Source organism: Danio rerio, chromosome 6 (genome assembly GCF_049306965.1).
Source record: "Danio rerio strain Tuebingen ecotype United States chromosome 6, GRCz12tu, whole genome shotgun sequence".
Taxonomy (NCBI): domain Eukaryota; kingdom Metazoa; phylum Chordata; class Actinopteri; order Cypriniformes; family Danionidae; genus Danio; species Danio rerio.
In genome coordinates, this window is record NC_133181.1 from 57,531,196 (window position 1) to 57,547,500 (window position 16,305).

Sequence of the window (16,305 nt, forward strand, 5' to 3'; positions counted from 1 at the left end):
TGCAGTGATGAGCAATTTGGCTGGTTGCACCAGACGAAACACAACAGAAATTTAAATACAGTCATTCAGAAGCACAGAATATGCACTCACTCACGAAATGGTAGCGTTTATAGTCTACATATTAAACCTCATATTTAACTTTATTAAACGTAGATGCTGAGTCACTGGTATGTGTTGGTGTTGAGATGGTTCTGAAGTTCAATTTCAGACGGATTTTATTTTCCAGATCTGAGGTGAACTACCTGCTGCTGCTTTCAGGAGTATGGCAACAAATGTCATGTCAAATGGCGTTCAAACGCACATTTTTAGCATTTAACATTGAATAAAGCACCTGAGGTGTACCTGAGGTGATCATGGTAAGTTTTCTGTTGTTCAGCTGCAAGAAATAGAGACCTTTTATAATATATCAATGTTGTGGTGTTGGTTAGAACAAAAACTCCTTTTAACATGGAAAATATTCCTTCTATTGGGTGTTGTTGCTTTCAGTTAGAACACAATTAAATCAGCCTTTAGGCTCGATTGTCAGACTCACTGCTTGGTCTTCAATATGGCAACCTGCACTTGCATTTGCTTTGATCTAGGAATGCAATACCTAGTTCAACCACTGGGTCTAAGGGTTAAAAGTGTGCTCAATTATTTATCGATTCCTCCGCGTACCACTAGAAGGAAGCCTGCGTGCCTGGTACACATATCACAGTTTAAAAACCATCTCATAGGCTCCTAAAACAGATTACAAGGTTCACTCAAAAAATGTTCACATAAGTACAAAGAAATTGCATGTGTGTGTGTATATAGTTGTTTTACAATTTGAAGTTTGTTTCCCAATACGGGGTTGCTGTAGTTGACGTTTCATTCTGCTGTGGCGACCCCTGACTATGCCGAAGAAAAATTAATGAATCAGCAAGAAATCAGCTTCGGATCTTTTTCTTCACAGGTCGACCTGCCCTACATTCAGAATACAGTGATGTTTATGCTAACTGAGTCAACAAAGCTACGTCATTAGATTTAGATATCCTCACGTGATTGGTTAGAAAAAAAAATTAGGCAAATGGATAAACACTCCAGAACAATTTTAGAATATGCAATGTAAAACATATGTTTCCTTAAATTAAGTGACTATACTATTAGTGACTACTCTGGATATACACAAACATACCATCCTTTCTGTATGCCCTTACATACTGCTCCTTTAGTTATATATTTATTTTTTTCCTATTATATTATTACACTTTATTTTGCACATAATATTGTTGGAAAGGCGTAAGGGGTTTATGAGATTAATTTATTCTGACAGACTGATGTGCCGTATGTTTCTTCAGTGAGATGATGCTCTGCGTTTGACCCCCACATCTGATTAAAATATTAACTGCAGACAACATTAATCTCTGACAGAAAATGTCAGGAATGTAAAGATGCCCATACATCGGCTTTGCTAAACATAGAGCGTTAGGCAGCTGATACCGCCACTCACAGATATTTAAAGCCGTTTCAATATCTGGAGATAAAAATGCATTCAGACGTTCCACAGGAACTCTTTTTTTCTGGCTTTCTCTTGCTGGACTTTACAGATATCTCATTGCAGTGGTTGTCAAACTTTTTTCACAAAGTACCACCTCAGAAAGAATAGTCTCCATGTACCACCATAATAACCGCCATTTGAAATACAGTAGCGCAGTGGTTCTCAAAGTGGGGGTCGGGACCCCCTGGGGGGTCGTAGGACAATGAGAGGGGGTCGCTTGGTGATTTACAAAAATCTAATAAATTTGAATAAACTTTTATGATTACCATTGTTAATCCATAACCTACAGAAGATAAAAAATAGTTACATAAAAAATACAATATCCTAACAAAAAGCCATCAGCCTTTGGTTTTTTAATTTATTTATTTATTTATTTATTTTTACATTGATTGCAACCATCAGGGTTTTTACATTTAGATTAATGACAAAGCAATAGCGTCAGTGCACCAGATTCTACAGCACTAGCTAAACTTTCTGATTAATTCTTATTATTATGAATATTTATTATTGTCAGCAATTTTAAACATTATACATAGTTTGAACATTAACGCTGTACTGTGCTTCCAGGTAAAATAGTTAAATAAAACATAAAAATTTTAATTATAATAAGTTTTTAAAAGTTAATAAAAAATGGCACTGTTCTTAAAGTAAACAGAAAACTGCTGTACCTTAATGTAAAGTATTATCATAAAGTGCCTATTCGCCAAAACCTGGAAATGTTTCCTGGACCTCTTAAAGGCTATATATGTTATCATAAATAAACTCTTTTTGATACATTTTGAAATATATGTTGCATGTGTATATGACTTTATTTTTGTATCTTTGAAATCTAAACATTGACTTCAGTATATAGAACAACCGTTACAAATATGAGGAGGAAATTAGCTTCAAATGATAGAATATAACAAACATTAGAAAATCAAAAATAAAATAAAATCAATTTACTGATCACATCTGTGTTATTGTACGCGTCTAAGGGTTTAAAGTGTGTTCAATTATTCAGCGATTCCTCCGCATACCACAAGAAGGAAGCCTGCGTACCACTAGTGGTACACATACCACAGTTTGAGAACCATCTCATAGGCTCCTAAAACACACACACACACACACACATGCAATTTCTTTGTACTTATGTGTAATTTTTTTGAGTGAACCTTGTAATGTGTTAGATTAAGTGACTATACTATTAGTGACTACTCTGGATATACACAAACATGTCATCCTTTCTGCATGCCCATCCATCACTTTTCTGATCATTCCTTGAATTGACCTACAACACGCACTCACATCTTAAGACAATAATGTTTTGTTTGAATTAACACTTAAATTGATTTTGAATTGAGTGTGCAGAGTTAATAATGACTTCATAATAAGTGTACTTAAGTAAAACTTTAAGGAAAATATACTTCTACTACAAATACATTACTAATATATTTTTTATACATGAACTTATTTTAACCTTAAGATTAGTATGTAAACAGTCTAATAAAATAGAAGTTTAAAGCATTTATAGCACACTTGAAAAACACACCAATAATAATAATAATCTTTTGTATATTTTCTGTAGTATACATTATATTAGTACACTAAACATGTTTTTACTTGGTATTAAATATAGTTTTTTTCAAGTGTACTAAAGTCCTACTGAGGTATAAAAATACTTTTTAAATTGGATTATGTAGTGTATAACCATCAAACTTTTATTTAACACAAAAAAATAACAAATTACTTATGTATTTGCAGGTATTTAAGTTAAAGTACATATATTTTTTCACCTGGGTCTGTGTGTATTTTGGCAGTGTTTTCTCACATCTGTCTGTCTCAAAGACTCATGACTCAGATGCTGTTATTGTCCCCCGCTGTGATCTGCAGCAGCACTATTGAGAGAGCTCTGGACGGGTCAGTTTGCGGGAAACGCCTGTCCTGTTTACTGGCTTCACGATCTCTGCTGGATTTGTGTCTTGGCTGATGTGGGAAAGCCGGATCATAGGTGCTGCGTGTCAGTCGTGACTGGGCTGTATTTAGAGCCGCTGTTGATGTTGAGCGTCGCAATGTGGATTTAGCAGCGTTTGATCTTCTCTGGTTCTTATGTTTGGCTATAGAAGAGTTTTTGACATGACTTTTTTGTGCTGTGTAATGAAATGGTTCATTTAATATGTTTTTTGATTTAGTGTGGGATGTTGTCAAAGTAACGATATATTCACATGAGGTGTCAGCGTCATCATAGCAGCATCATCAAATAAAATAATAAAAATCTCTGTTATGAATCCACGTATATGTATAAAGATTGGTCATAAAGGACCGGGTTATTGCCCATTGCAATAATACTTTTTTTCTTCTTTTTAAATGTACCTTTAAACAAATCGCTATTGAACTGTATGAACGACACCAAAGACAAAAAAAAAACAAAAAACAAGACATGTCACTCGTATATTTTCTGAATGGGAAAAGTGTAATGGTCTTTGGTGAATAAAGCCTCGCCTACTAGTACAGGAGCCAATCATCAATCACTGTATGGTGGAAAAAAAAGCCTGCCTTCTAGTACTGGAGCCAATCATCGATCACTGTATGGTGAAAAAAGCCCGCCTTCTAGTACTGGAGCCAATCATCAATCACTGTATGGTGAAAAAAGCCTGCCTTCTAGTACTGGAGCCAATCATCAATCACTGTATGGTGAAAAAAGCCCACCTTCTAGTACAGGAGCCAATCATCAATCACTGTATGGTGAAAAAAGCCCACCTTCTAGTACAGGAGCCAATCATCAATCACTGTATGGTGAAAAAAGCCTGCCTTCTAGTACTGGAGCCAATCATCGATCGCTATAGACTGACGATATTCTGGGGGAGGGGCTCGGACCAGATGTGATAAATTAAATTAAAGGGACAGCTGTTGTTTAATTTCATTGTTTATTCCTAATTTGAAATTCAATAGTAAGCTTGGGAAGCAATTTTGGAGAATTTGATGTTTCCCCATTCAAACAGAATGCCCGAGCATAATGCCCGAGAGGTTTTTCAAATATGGCTGCCATGTGAAATGACTTGCCCTAAAGGGACTTTGACGACACCAGCTCAGACAGCAGCCAGTGTATTTCCAAAAAGTGATTTGATTGGCTGACAATTCCGTTGGCACTTGAAAAGTTGAGAAATTCCCAGCTTCTACAGCGATAGGATCCACAATTCAGTACGACAACACTTGACGTCACCAATTCAAAGTGAATGGGAAGTGTTGACACCCTCTGTAAATCGGGGGTAAGCTTTCTTGCTGTTTTTCTGGCTGTCTGTCTTGTGTTTGTCTGTCTGTTTTGCTGACTCTGTCTGTCTGTTTGGCTGACTCTTTTTCTGTCTGTCATGTGTCTGTCTGTCTGGCTGTCTGGTGTCTGCCTGACATTGTGTGTCTGTCTGTTTGCCTGTCTGTCTGTCCGTCCGTCTATCTATCCCTCTGTCTGCCAGTCCTTCTGTCCATCTCTGTCTGTCCGTCTGTCCATCCATCCTTCCATCCATCCTGTTTCCTTACCCAACCAGCTAGACAAATATATAACTTTAAAAGACGTAATTGTCTATATATTAACTCTGAAGTGCTTTCACCAAAGATATCAACCTTAAAAACACATTTCCTGCGTGACAACAAGCCCCAGTCTCTCCTACTGCAGTTTAACAATATCATTCTTCCTTCAGAGTCTGTTAAAAACTCTGAGCTCCAGACACAAATTATCACCTGCTTTTTATATCCTGTTAAGCTCTTATACAAACACTAGCCAGACTCGCACTCATCTCACTGTATGTAGACAGTAGAGACGGTTTTTATTTCTGCCCAAAGTTACTTGATTGAACAAGTGTGAACAATATACATTCTCAGTGTTAGGATGTGTTATTTGATAATTGAAAACACATACAATTCACTTACTGTAAAACACATGCTTTCCTTTCACTGGTAGAATGAGATGTGGCGCCCTCTGGTGACAATTTACGCTTCTTCAGGGAGCAAATTGTTGTTGAATTGGACAGTTCAAGCTAGAATGAAAATTGGGTGATTTTAAAGACATACTGTATGATGCCTTTTTGTGTTTTTCTTTTGAGTGTTGTGGTGTTTGTGTAAGTATAGCCATGTGAAAAAGGGTCATCCTATTGAATTTAAAAGTTTTACGGTTTTTACTCAAGGGTTAATCATGGCATGCTTCCGAGGTTTTCACCACAGTGTCGAAGTTTACCGAAATTTGGATGAGAAACCATTTTTGCAGCATAGGTGTTTTTTATGACAGTATTTTTTATATTAAAAAAAATCTACGAAAGTTCAATTCACTCCAACTATTTTTGTATAGCGATTTTACAGTGTAGATTGTGTCAAAGCAGCTTCACATAAAAGGTCATAGTAAATTGGAACATTGTAGTTCAGTTTTTTAGTGTTTAAGTTCAGTTCAGTTTAGCTCAGTTCAGTGTGGTTTAAAAATCACTACAGGGAGTCCAAACACTGAAGAGCAAATCCATCGATGCACAGCTCAGATCCCGAACCATGCAAGCTAGAGGCGACAGCAGAGAGGGAAAAAAACTTCACCAATTGGCCAAAGTAAAGATATTGATATTGATATTATATTGTAAGAACATGATAATTATATTGTACAAACGTGATATTATATTGTAAGAACGTGATAATTAAATTGTACAAACGTGATATTATATTGTAAGAACGTGAAAAGTATATTGTACAAACGTGATATTATAATGTACAAACGTGATATTATATTGTAAGAACGTGAAAAGTATATTGTACAAACGTGATATTATAATGTACAAACGTGATCTTATATTGTAAGAACGTGAAAAGTATATGGTACAAACTTGATATTATATTGTACAAACGTGATCTTATATGGTAAGAACGTGATAATTATATTGTACAAACGTGATATTATATTGTAAGAACGTGAAAAGTATATTGTACAAATGTGATATTATAATGTACAAACGTGATATTTTATTGTAAGAACGTGAAAAGTATATTGTACAAACGTGATATTATAATGTACAAATGTGATCTTATATTGTAAGAACGTGAAAAGTATATTGTACAAACGTGATATTATAATGTACAAACGTGATATTATATTGTAAGAACGTGAAAAGTATATTGTACAAACGTGATATTATATTGTAAGAACGAGAAAAGTATATTGTACAAACGTGATATTATAATGTACAAACGTGATATTATATTGTAAGAACGTGAAAAGTATATTGTGCAAACGTGATATTATATTGTAAGAACGTGATAATTATATTGTACAAACGTGATATTATATTGTAAGAACGTGAAAAGTATATTGTACAAACGTGATATTATAATGTACAAACGTGATATTTTATTGTAAGAACGTGAAAAGTATATTGTACAAACGTGATATTATATTGTAAGAACGAGAAAAGTATATTGTACAAACGTGATATTATATTGTAAGAACGAGAAAAGTATATTGTACAAACGTGATATTATATTGTAAGAACGAGAAAAGTATATTGTGCAAACGTGATATTATATTTTAAGAACGAGAAAAGTATATTGTACAAACGTGATATTATAATGTACAAACGTGATCTTATATTGTAAGAACGTGAAAAGTATATTGTACAAACGTGATATTATATTGTAAGAACGAGAAAAGTATATTGTACAAACGTGATATTATAATGTACAAACGTGATCTTATATTGTAAGAACGTGAAAAGTATATTGTGCAAACGTGATATTATATTGTAAGAACGTGATAATTATATTGTACAAACGTGATATTATATTGTAAGAACGTGAAAAGTATATTGTACAAACGTGATATTATAATGTACAAACGTGATATTTTATTGTAAGAACGTGAAAAGTATATTGTACAAACGTGATATTATATTGTAAGAACGAGAAAAGTATATTGTGCAAACGTGATATTATATTGTAAGAACGAGAAAAGTATATTGTACAAACGTGATATTATATTGTAAGAACGAGAAAAGTATATTGTGCAAACGTGATATTATATTTTAAGAACGAGAAAAGTATATTGTACAAACGTGATATTATAATGTACAAACGTGATCTTATATTGTAAGAACGTGAAAAGTATATTGTACAAACGTGATATTATATTGTAAGAACGAGAAAAGTATATTGTGCAAACGTGATATTATATTGTAAGAACGAGAAAAGTATATTGTACAAACGTGATATTATATTGTAAGAACGAGAAAAGTATATTGTACAAACGTGATATTATAATGTACAAACGTGATATTATATTGTAAGAACGAGAAAAGTATATTGTACAAACGTGATATTATATTGTAAGAACGAGAAAAGTATATTGTACAAACGTGATCTTTTATTGTAAGAACGTGATAATTATATTGTACAAATGTGATAAAGCTCAGTTTTTTTTTTTTTACCTGGGTGGCAGCTCTACGCTTCTGTAAAAATGGTCTATGCGAGAAGGTGTGAACTATCATTGCTAATGCAGCGATTTACACACAGAAGACAAAGACCTGCATAATGAGCCATCAGACAGGTATGTGACTAAGAGAGAAGAGTTGATATATATATATATTTTTTTGTTTGCAGTTTATTTAAAATATATTTAACTATCACACAAAATAACTGGAGATACACTTGTGAGAGTCGGTACACAAAACTCTGTAAACTTACATATAGAAAATCTACTGATAAAGTTACTTATAAATTCTCTTCACATATATCTTAAGGCATGCATTAGTTTTCAACATGCACTCACTGCATTTAAAAGTAGACACTTCAGACTTTCTATAGATATGGGTCTCATGTCTGTGTGTTTTGTTTTCGCAGAGTTTCAGTGCATTTTACTGATGTGTTTCTAAAAACTGTTCACGGAGAGAGAAAAGACAGATTGCCTACACTGTTTGTTCTTATTTTGCAAAAGCACACATGTTTGTTGTCATTGTGAGTGTACACTATAAAAAATAGACACTTAACAGATTCGATTGATGTATTGATCTTATCTGTATGATCAAAACCGAAAGTGTGATTTAAGTTAATTTTAGCGGTTTGAGGAGATGACACTTCAAAACGCGTATACGCCATCTTCGACCCTGGGGGGTTAAGCCACACACCGTTGGACACTAAGCTAAAAAACATTTTTTATTTAATTTTGTGTGTAATTTTAAGAACATTTTATATTAAATGTTTTTAATAAAAAATATTTGTTTAATAGAAAAAAATATTTTATTGTTAATAATGCAAATAAATGCTTTGTATAAAAATGGATAATAATGCAAATAAACCCAAATGTGTTTATCCTATAAATCAGGGGTGTCAAACTCAATTCTTGGAGGGCCGAAGCCCTGCACAGTTTAGTTCCAACCCTGCTCCAACATACTTACCTGTAGGTTTCAAACACGCCTGAAGGACTCAATTAGTTTCAGGCCCGGATTAAGAACTCAGGGGCCCCTGGGCACATTGTCTTGTAAGGCCCCCTACCTGGCCGCACCCCTATAGTTGAATTTAAAAAATAAGAATAATATAATAATTTTTAAATAAAATGAATCTATAATTTGTTGCCCACAAATTTAAATAAATGCTATATAGTACATATGTATTTATAGTCTACAAAGATTTAACTTATTTTTCAAAGCATTAAATAAAAATACTAATAAAACTATATATATATATATATATATATATATATATATATATATATATATATATATATATATATATATATATATATATATATATTAGCCTTTTTAGGGTATTTAAGGGTATTTTAATGTATTGCTTTTACAAACTTATAAAGCATATTATTAACGCACAATGCTTCTCCAATCCAGTTATATGAATCTGAGTTCTATCAATCTGAGTCTTTCATAATACAAACACTGATTTACTGTCTCTCTCCTCCTCTCCCTGTATTTTCTCTACTCTTCTCGTGATGAAGACTTGATTATAAACCTAAAAATATCCGAAATCACACACACTATACCTCTTCTCTCCCGTCTCTCTCCTGTTCTGGGCCTTTCTCTCTCTCTCCCTCTCTCTCTCCTTTTCTGTCTGTCTCTCACACTTTGAATCCAGCCCGCGATGCGCTGCCGTTAGCCTCCTCCGCCTGGTTAATGCTAGCTTCTCATCATTTAAAGTTACCATAACGTCTTCTTCTGTACCCTCATTCTCCTGATCATAGGTCTGTTTAAAGATGGTGTGTATGGAAAATGCCTCAATGAAGATGCCTCCTCTCCTCTTTCTCTCGCGTTTGTTAAATCCACCTGTCCACTCATTTATGACAGATATAACGTTACACTAAAGTCCGCTCAGTTTAGTGCGGGTTATTACAAGACGTTTCCGCGCTTGACCAATTACAGTACTCTGTTTAGTTAAAGAAAAAATGCAGTTTAAATATAATAATAATATTAATGTGTGATCGCAATTTTTTTTTGCTCAGAGGAAATACAGTTGTCTGAGCAATATAGTTTTTGCAGAGAGGGAGGCACCTACAATAAGGCTAAACATTATTAAATACCCACGAGACACTTGTGACTTTATATCACATTTGCATTATTTTTAAACAAAATAAAAACAAAGTGTACCAAAAGCAATATATTTCAGATTTGCAAAAATATAGACAGTGACTTTATAATAAGCCTTGGCTGCTTTTTTTTTTTTTTTTTTTTTTTTTTTTGCATGTGCTCAGTAATTTAATTATAGTGGAAATGCCCTGTTTATTGGTTTCCACCAGCAGCTGCTCTGAGATCAGTTTTGCTCATTGGCATCCATTGTTTGATTTGTGAATCGCAGTCTTTGGTGTGGCGATGAAAGCACTGCGGATCCTTAGAGCCGACCCGTGACAGCTCAGAGACACAAACACACTTTGTTCTTCATCACACTTGTGCTTTCGATGTGTGTATGATGTCATTAGCAAAGCAAGTCTTCTAAGAGAGTATGTCTTCAATATTTCTGTATCCTTTTGTAAACTGACTGTTTACAGACTATATAAAGGTCAATTTATCAATGTAGTCAATGTAGTTATAGTTTTTAAAAGTAGGCATGCTGTCAGAGAATTGCATATTATGCCAATAATTTGCATTTATTTAAGAACTACCCAGTTTTATCAGTGTGGAAATGATTTAGTGTGCACCAGTAAAAAGGCATTTATTTCTCTGTATTTCTCAGATAAAGCATATACTGTTCGTATAATGTCTCTTAATGTATTAATTTAATGTCATTTATTTAAAACTTTCCCAGTTTAATTGTAAAATGTCTATTGCTCAAAACACTGTTTGTTGGATTTAAATACACCAGAAAAGGATGTTTCTTTATGTGCATTTCTCAGACATGCTGTCAGATATGCTGTTTCATGATGTGTGAGAATTGCTGTAATCCTTTATATTGAGCATCTGAATCTTTATTAACAAATAATACATTTATTGAACAGAAAATATATGATGCTGCACTGGACAATAAACGGTTGATAATACAGGATTTGATTCCACATGAAATGTTGTTTATTGGAATTAGTACAAATACTGAGCACCAAAAAAAGGCACTGATGTGTGTATTTTTCAGACAGCTGGAGGTTTATAGTTGGTGAGTGAGTAGTTTGTCCTCCTGGTTTAACTAATGTCTTCTTTATATTTACTGGGAATGAGCCAAAGCACCAGCTCCCTGACCAAACCCAAAGCCCTTTGGTCCAAAGTTCTTGGCATAGCACCCTGAAAATGGCAGTAAAAAATAAATAATAATAATAATAATAATAATAATAATTATTATTATTTATTATTATTATTATTATTATTATTATTATTATTATTATTATTATTATTATTATTATTATTATTATTATTACATATAAATTACTGTAGTTAACTATTTAACAAGTTTAAAATATGAAAATCTTGCGATTAAAATAATTATAAATATACATAAATATAAATAAAAATTAAAATAAATATAATTTGTTTTCAATAAGTCCAAAGTTCTTGGCATAGCACCCTGAAAATGGCAGTAAAAAATAAATAATAATAATAATTTTTATTATTACTATTATTATTATTACATATAAATTACTGTAGTTAACTATTTAACAAGTTTAAAATATGAAAATCTTGCGATAAATAAATAATATTATATATTACAATAATTATAAATATACATAAATATAAATAAAAATTAAAATAAATATAATTTGTTTTCAATAAGTCCAAAGTTCTTAGCATAGCACCCTGTAACAAGCAGCAAAAAAAAAAAATATATATATATATAATAAAATATATATATTATAAATAAATTTTTAAAAATTATTTATTTATATATATATATATATATATATATATATATATATATATATATATATATATATATATATATATATAATATTATAAATAAATAATATTATAAATAAAATACAAAAACACATTAAATGTAAAAGAACAATATAATAAATATTTTAAAAATCTAAATATGAAATTTTATTTTAGGTAAATCTAATTGGATATATATACATAATTTTAAATAAAAAATTAAATAAATATAATTTGTTTTCAAAAAACTAAATAAATACAGATATTTAAGATGACAACAATTAGTCATATTAGGAAATTAGTCATATAATTATAAATGCAAATTAAATGTAGAAAATTTTAATATATTTTTATATTAAATATATGCAATATTTTAATTATGCAACTGTAAAAAAATAGATAAACAAATAGAAGTGTTATAAATTAATAATCTTAATATTAGAGAATAATAATATCAATGTTATTTTCCAAATACGTTGTATTAATTAAACAAAGAAAATAATATAAGTCCAAAGTTCTTAGCATAGCACCTTGTAACAAGCATTAAAAATATATTATTATTATTATTATTATTATTATTATTATTATTATTATTATTATTATTATTACTAAAAAGTATTTAAATGTATAAACAATTAAAAATATAAATCTTACAATAAATGTTGTAAATATAACGTATATAAATATCATATTTAACAAATATAAATGTTGTATATATAACAATAATATAGACATGTTAAATTAAATTATTATTCTTAGTATTAGAAATTAATAACATTAACACAATGTTATTTTAATATAAATTACATTAATATATACAGTGTAATGTTTCATACAAACCTTTACAGTAAATCTCTCCATCTTTATCAGCTAGTGTGGTGGATTCCAGACTCTTTCCACACTTTGTGCATCTGAAGCAGCTTTTATGCCAAGACTGAATGAAGAAACACAAATGACAAAACAATGATGGACAAAGTTTGTTGTGTTAGTCTGATTATAAAGCATCAACCATTCCTGCAGTATCTGTGCTGATTTGGTCTAACAAGTGAGGGTAGGTTAGGACAGAGGGGGGTTATATTTGCACTGTAATATTTATAGCACTTCATACAAAGACTCTTCTGGCAACAAAGATGTTTCTCCAAATGAATACGGAAATTTGCCAAATGAGGTTTGGCTTTAGTAATGTTATTTTCAAAATAAATTACATGAATAGAACAAAGAAAATAATTCATATAAATCTAAAGTTCTTACAAATAAAAAAAACTAATAAAAGTATTATCAATATTAATATTACATATAAATAAGATTATTTTTTTATTTATGTAAACCAATTAAATAAAAACACGTATTATAAATATTTAAAAATGAAATGCTGTTTTAAAACAAATTTAAGAAAATTATTTATAAGGGCAATTTGCATAAATTAAGCAGATAAATATAAATGCAAATGAAAAAAATTATGTTTAGAACATTTGAATAAATCTTACATAAATACATATCAACTTCATACAATATTAGCGATGTTAAATCTTATTCTGCATCCCTAATCCAGTAACACTGTTGTTTAGGGCACAATTCACAGTATTAACAAACCATTAACTAGCACTACTAGCACTATGTAGAATTTGAGTTTAAGTGGGATTAGAGATCCGGAATAAGATCATACTTTATATAACCACTAATGAACAGTTAATATCTTTATTAATAACTAATTATAACTATTACTAAAACTAAATATATAAAGCTTTTTGGGCAGGTGTGTGTGTGTGTGTGTAGGTATATGTTGTGTCTGCAGTCATACTGAAGTTAAATAAACAAGTCTCTTTCTAAAAAAATTCTGATGTTAAAACATTATCCAAATCTCAGTTATTTTCAGGCCCACCACAACATGTAGGAGTCTGTTTTCCCCCACCTACTGTACTGTGTATAAACGTCCACAGAACAGGATTTGCTAAAAAACTGAGATTAAAAAGATCTGTCCAGCTCTCTGTGATCAGCTGCACCTCAAGATTGAGTTTTACAAGTTTAAAATGTTTAAAATGGCTCAGTCATGTATAATCACAGTCACAGTGTCATTAAACACGTGTGTGTTTGTACTGCAAATTTAATAAGTCAATAGGTAATGCTGGGAATTGTTACCTAAACTAAAGCGATGACTAAAATAAATAAATAAATAAAAAATAAACAACAACTCACGTTTCCTCCTCCAACCACCTTCTCTGCGGCATAAACAGCATTTCCACAGCGAGGACAAACATCTGAACCGCCGAGCTTCTGTGCAAATTTTGATGGGTTGGGGTTGTTGGTCGGACGATGAGATGTTTCTCTGGGTCACAAATGCACAAGATTTAATTTACATTGTAAAAAGCAACAACAACAAACAATAATACTGGTTAATTGCTGTAAAAAAATGACTAGAATGGATTTTAATCGGTAAATATAATGTTACACACAGTTAAAGTCAAAATTATTTACCCTCCTGTGAATTAAGTCATTTTCAACAGAGGAAGACATTTTTCACAGTATTTCCTTGAATATTATTTATTCTGGAGAAAGTCTTAATTGTTATTTCGGCTAGAATAAAAGCAGTTTTTAATTTTTAATTTTAAGGTCAATATTATTAGCCCCCTTCCCATTTTGCCGTCTGTTTCACTCTGTGGTTTTGCCACATGTGAGGACCGTCAAAATACCCATCAACACGGGAGTGTTTGTCAAATTACGTGATATCACCGACATCACCCAGACAGAGGAGCATGGCTGGATGTGCCCGGGCTGAACCAATCGCGTGAATTGAAGAAAATAAATACATTTATGCTTTTTGGGGGGGAGTCAGACACTTTGGACAACACTTGAGCAAAATTTTAGACCTTGTAAAAATGCGATTTTCAAGACTTTTTAATATCTTTTATACAGGCCTTAATTTTCTCATAATACTTTTTAAAACCCTGCGCACACTCTGTTACACTATAAGGCAAGAAAAACATGTTGTGATGTTCACAACGACGGGTAAACGAGACTTAGCACTGAAGTGTGTGTGTGTGTGTGTGTGTGTGTGTGTGTGTGTGTGTGTGTGTGTGTGTGTGTGTGTGTGTGTGTGTGTGTCGTTTATAAAGTCCATGTAATCAGTTCATGAGCGGCTACCAGCCCAGCTTGATTTCACGAGGAAACGTAAGTTCTTTACGTTTTGTCAGTTTAGTGGCTAATTCGTATGAAAATAAAAAGTCATTGTATGAAATTAAAGTCATAGGAAAATGTATGACTTTCAAAAGGAGGCATGTCACCCAACCCCACCGCAAACCCCAACCGTCATTGGGTGATTCCTACTTAATTGTACAAATTACATTGTACAAATTCATACAAATTGGCCACTAAATCAAAAAGTTATGAATTGCTATGAGATTGCGTTGCCCAGCCATGGGTGTGTAAAATCAACAGAATCTGGAACAGGTGTGTGTGAGCGGTGCATAAAGGAAATTGTAGTCCATATACCGGCAGATTTGTAGTTCTTTGGCAATCTGCATCCGCTTGATCGCTGTTGATCATAACGCTAGTTAAGCCTTTTAAATGTCACTTTAAGCTGAATTACTAGTATCTTGAAAAACATCCAGTGAAATATTATGTTCTGTCATCATGGCAAAGATAAAAGAAATCCGTTATTAGAATTAAGTTATTAAAACTATTGTTTAGAAATGTGTTGAATAAGTATTTTTGCATATTTTACAGAAATGTACCGGTAATGCTGCGTGAAGGGGTTGAGTGAAACTAGAAGTACTAAAGTCGAGTACTAACCCAGCCGGTTTGATTCCCAGAGCTTCACCCCCGTCCATGCTCAGAGTTCCTGCTCCTCCACCGAAGCCGTAGCCTTTTGGCCCATATTTCTTGCCATAGCAGGATTTGCAGTAGATCTCATCCTGATGCACAGCTACTGTTGTACTGTCCAGATTCTTTCTGCACACCACTGTGCTCAACAGACATAGAGAAAGAGTTAGTAAGTATGAAGGAGCGGATTATATTTATACAAACTGAGTTTAATAGCTGGTAAAATATACATATGAGCTGGGTGGGTGTTATATATGTGGGTGTTATAACCTCTATATGTTGATCCTGGAACATCATTCCTGTTCAAAAGTGTAATGCATCTGAAAAGTTTAAGATATTAAGCTCTCCTCTGGTGCTCTAGGTAACTTTATTCAGCAAAGCATCTTTAAGTTGTCTTGAGTAAGAAAAACTGGAGCACAACCTTAAACAAGTACAATCTCACTACTATTTGGTGACGTAATGTTTGACGCTCCTTGTGTCATCTACACATAAACACCCATTTGTTCCCCTGATCTGCCGTCAGACGATGTGCAGCCATAAAAGGCAGATAAATCCAGAGAGATATTCATTTGTACAGCACCTAATATGGACACGCAGTTCAACAGACAAGATTTACTTTACTCTGGGCTGTTTTCAAACTGCCAGCTTTCCACTCTGCTTATT

At 32.4% G+C, this 16,305-nt stretch overlaps 2 protein-coding genes across 4 annotated transcripts in view; one reads left to right on the forward strand and one right to left on the reverse strand.

The window, feature by feature from the left end:
- Nucleotides 1-16,305, forward strand: part of nav1b (neuron navigator 1b) — a 214,166-nt gene that overhangs the window by 17,094 nt on the left and 180,767 nt on the right. Inside the window, exon 2 of one of the 3 annotated variants that reach the window (XM_073954705.1) lies at nt 7,959-8,066. The exons of 1 other annotated variant lie outside the window; for it this stretch is intronic. In XM_073954705.1, the coding sequence (XP_073810806.1) occupies nt 8,051-8,066 (16 nt within the window). In that variant the 5' untranslated portion in view covers nt 7,959-8,050. Of the gene's footprint in view, nt 1-4,672; nt 4,768-7,958; nt 8,067-16,305 lie in introns of those variants that run through there. One more of the 3 variants, XM_017356758.4, reaches the window with a different exon arrangement.
- csrp1b (cysteine and glycine-rich protein 1b) overlaps nt 10,911-16,305 on the reverse strand; it is a 7,357-nt gene continuing 1,962 nt past the window's right edge. Inside the window, 4 exon segments of the mRNA NM_001080614.1 lie at nt 10,911-11,235; nt 12,664-12,757; nt 14,020-14,149; nt 15,613-15,781. Coding sequence (NP_001074083.1) covers nt 11,159-11,235; nt 12,664-12,757; nt 14,020-14,149; nt 15,613-15,781 — 470 coding nt within the window. The 3' untranslated portion in view covers nt 10,911-11,158.